The following is a 3,971-nucleotide window of genomic DNA, read 5'->3' as shown; positions in this document are numbered from 1 at the left end:
TCTAATTAGGCAGGTGGAGACCGCGACCTCTAACCAACCGGTAGGAATCAACCTTGGCACAAGTCTAAAAGACTGCCTCGACCTAGACCTAACACCGTGACTAGCAACCTTGGTATAGTGAAGACGCCACAAACGGTTATGACTGTCCGTTTGATAAGTCGGGTGAACGCCACGGATAGAAATCCGATAAGTTCAAAACAGTTCACAAAGAACTAAAAGAGAATACTCTCACAAGTTTATTGATCAAGGATGTGTTCTTACAAGTGAGATTAGCTCACCTATTTATAGGAGAAGTAAAAGAAATCCAAAAGACATAGAAGACTAGAATTAAATGTAGTCTTCCTAGAATTTTGGGAATATAGGAAAACAAAGCCATAAATGTAGTGGACTTGACTTTGAATGCCTTGGAATCATCATGAAGACTTGAACTTGCAGATTCCTTAGTGATTTTCGTCATGGACTTGGGCTGCAACATTTGGGCCTTCATTTTGGGCTCTCCACACTTGAAATCATGTTGAAAATGGGCTGGACTTGTATATGACTTGATCCAAGTTGATTTCCCATGTGTTTTTGGCCCAAACAATCAAGAAAAAGGCCATTTAGAGCAGCTTGAAGTTCCCTTGATTTTGACCTCGTCATGGGTCCACTCGAGAAGACGAGATGATCCGCATTGCTATCCTGCTCCGCATCATTCCCCTCCTCTTGAAAAGGATTTGCCCTCAAATCTGCTTCTGTATCTGCATGGAAACGAGTCAAGTCACTAACATTGAATGTTGAACTAATGTTATACTCACTCGGAAGGTCGATCTTGTAGGCGTTGTTGTTGATTCTCTCCAAAACTTGAAATGGTCCAGCTCCTCTAGGCATCAACTTTGATTTTCGCTCTTTTGGGAATCTTTCCTTGCGCATATGAATCCAAACCCAATCTCCAGGTTCAAAAATTACTTCCTTTCGTCCTTTGTTGGCATGCCTTGCGTATTGCTCCGTCCTTTTCTCAATATTCAGCTTGGCGGCCTCATGAATCTGCTTAACAAACTTAGCCTTTCTTTTTCCATCAAGGTTAGCATGCTCAGAACATGGCAAAGGAGTCAAATCCAATGGAGTCAAAGGATTAAAACCATAAACAATTTCAAAAGGCGAAAAGTGAGTAGCGGAATGAGTCGATCGATTGTAAGCAAATTCAACATGAGGTATGCATTCTTCCCAAGTTTTAAGATTCTTTTTCACAATGGAACGCAAAAGTGATGATAGAACACGATTCACAACTTCAGTTTGCCCATCTGTTTGTGGATGGCAAGTTGTAGAGAACAACAATTTAGTCCCAAGTTTTGACCATAACGTTTTCCAAAAATAACTCAGGAATTTGACATCACGATCAGAAACAATGGTTCTAGGCATGTCATGCAGTCGAACTACTTCTCGAAAGAACAAAGAAGCAATATTGTGTGCATCATCAGTTTTGTGACATGGAATGAAGTGCGCCATTTTTGAAAATCTATCCACAACCACAAAAATCGAATCTCTACCAGTCTTTGTCCTAGGTAAACCAAGAACAAAATCCATGGATATATCAGTCCAAGACTCACTAGGAATGGGCAAAGGAGTATACATACCATGCGGTTGAAGACGAGACTTAGCTTTTTTGCATGTAATGCATCCACCACAGATCTTTTCCACATCTCGTTTCATGTGAGGCCAAAAGAAATGCTCCTGCAAAATTGACAATGTCTTGGTGATCCCGAAATGTCCCATTAATCCACCACCGTGAGCTTCCCTAACAAGCAATTCTCTCATGGAACAGTTAGGCACACAAAGTTTATTTTCTCGAAACAAATAATCTTCATGCCGAAAGAACTTTCCACTAGCAGATAACGCGTAAGATTCATACACATCTCTGAAGTCATGATCATTAGCGTAAAGCTCTTTGATGTGTTCAAACCCCAGCATTTTAGCATCAAGAGTAGAAATCAGAACGTACCTCCTTGACAATGCATCGGCAACGACATTTTCCTTACCTTGCTTATACCGAATGACATATGGAAATGTCTCAATGAACTCTACCCACTTTGCATGTCGTTGTTCAACTTGTGTTGCCCTTTCAGATGCTTCAAAGATTCATGATCAGTGTGAACTACGAATTCCTTCGGCCACAAGTAATGTTGCCATGTTTGCAAAGCGCGAACCAACGCATAAAGCTCCTTGTCATAAGTTGGGTAGCTCAAAGTTGCTCCACTTAGTTTCTCGCTGAAGTACGCAATTGGTCTTCCTTCCTGCATGAGAACAGCTCCTATTCCAACCCCTGAGGCATCACACTCAATTTCAAACGTTTTAGAAAAGTTTGGTAAAGCCAATAAGGGAGAGTTGGTTAGTCTGTCCTTTAACAACTCGAATGCGCATTGTTGATCGTTTCCCCATTGAAATCCGACGTTCTTCTTCATTACTTCAGTAAGTGGGGCTGCGATTGTGCTAAAGTCCTTCACAAACCTCCTGTAGAAGCTAGCTAAACCATGAAAGCTTCGAACTTCTCCAATACCTTTAGGACTCGGCCAATCTCGGATCGCTTGCACTTTTTCTTCATCAACCTGAATTCCTTGTGCACTCACCACAAAACCTAGAAACACAAGCTTATCCTTGCAAAAAGTATACTTTTCCACGTTAGCAAATAACTTCTCTTGTCTCAAGACATCCAGAACAAGTTTCAAATGATCAACATGCTCATCCAAACTTTTGCTGTAGATAAGAATATCATCAAAGTACACAACCACAAACTTGCCAATGTAAGATCTCAAAACATGATTCATCAACCGCATGAACGTGCTGGGTGCATTAGTCAAACCAAAAGGCATCACTAACCATTCATATAAACCATGTTTAGTCTTAAAGGCAGTTTTCCATTCATCCCCCTCACGCATTCTGATTTGGTGGTATCCACTCCTGAGATCAATCTTAGAGAATACGCAAGAACCATGCAATTCATCAAGCATATCATCTAAACGCGGAATAGGGTGACGATACTTTACCGTTATGTTATTGATTGCTCGACAATCAACGCACATCCTCCAAGTACCATCTTTCTTCGGCACAAGTAGAACTGGAACAGCACATGGACTCATACTTTCCCGCATATAACCTTTGTCTAGCAGATCTTTGACTTGCCTTTCAAGTTCCTTCATTTCCTCAGGGTTACTTCTATAGGCCGGCTTGTTTGGAATGCTTGCACCCGGAGCAAAGTCAATCTGATGCTCAATGCCACGGATCGGCGGCAATCCTCGGGGAATGTCTTTGGGAAAAACATCCTTGTACTCCTGCAAAACAGCTTTAAAAACACTTGGCAAAGATGAAGTAAGATCATTAAGGTTAGAAAAAACCTCCTTGTACAGAAGTACAACGATTGGCTGTTTTGAAAACAAAGCTTTTTTAACCTCACAAGCTCTCATGAAGAAATTCTTTTGTTTCCTCTCGGGTTTGCTCTCAAAGGTCTGTTTCTGGGTTTTTCTCAAGAACTCTCCATTTTTGTGATCTACCTCATGGTCACTCAAGACGTTGCTGCCATCCTCATGTGTTTTCTCCTGCTTGATATGATCTTCATAAATTTCCTTCGGAGTTAAAGGAACAAGTCTGATTTTGCTTCCCTTAAATTCGAACGAGTATTTGTTGCTGTAGCCATCATGTTGCACACGTCTATCAAACTGCCATGGCCTGCCCAACAACAAATGATCAGAAATCTTCTCCGTAACGGTCCACCAAGACAAATCAAGGAATAATAGGACAATGGAAGAAGACACAAAAAAGATGGACAATTGGGAAGAAGGTTAGCAAAGGAGGAAACCAAAAGAAGACGACAAGAAGAAGATGCAACAAGATGCACTAAGACCACAAACAATTGGAAAGAGTAGTAAAGCTACGTACGAAACCCCTTTTTCTTTCTTTTTGCTTATAAATTGCAAAACCAAAACTGTTCTCTTTTTTTT

General features: G+C 40.9%; 1 protein-coding gene across 1 annotated transcript in view; it reads right to left on the bottom strand.

Annotated features, from left to right (window-relative positions):
• Positions 1-2,476: 2,476 nt before the first annotated feature.
• LOC109116027 overlaps positions 2,477-3,971 on the bottom strand; it is a 2,782-nt gene continuing 1,287 nt past the window's right edge. The window contains exons 2-3 of the mRNA XM_019200737.1: positions 2,534-3,699; positions 2,477-2,487 (exon numbers count right to left, since the gene is read on the bottom strand). Coding sequence (XP_019056282.1) covers positions 2,477-2,487; positions 2,534-3,699 — 1,177 coding nt within the window. The remainder of the gene's footprint in view (positions 2,488-2,533; positions 3,700-3,971) is intronic.

The sequence above is a fragment of the Tarenaya hassleriana genome, unplaced genomic scaffold, assembly GCF_000463585.1.
Source record: "Tarenaya hassleriana unplaced genomic scaffold, ASM46358v1 Cleome58, whole genome shotgun sequence".
Lineage (NCBI taxonomy): Eukaryota > Viridiplantae > Streptophyta > Magnoliopsida > Brassicales > Cleomaceae > Tarenaya > Tarenaya hassleriana.
The sequence above is the reverse complement of the archived record's forward strand: the minus strand, read 5'-3'. Positions and strand labels throughout refer to the sequence as shown.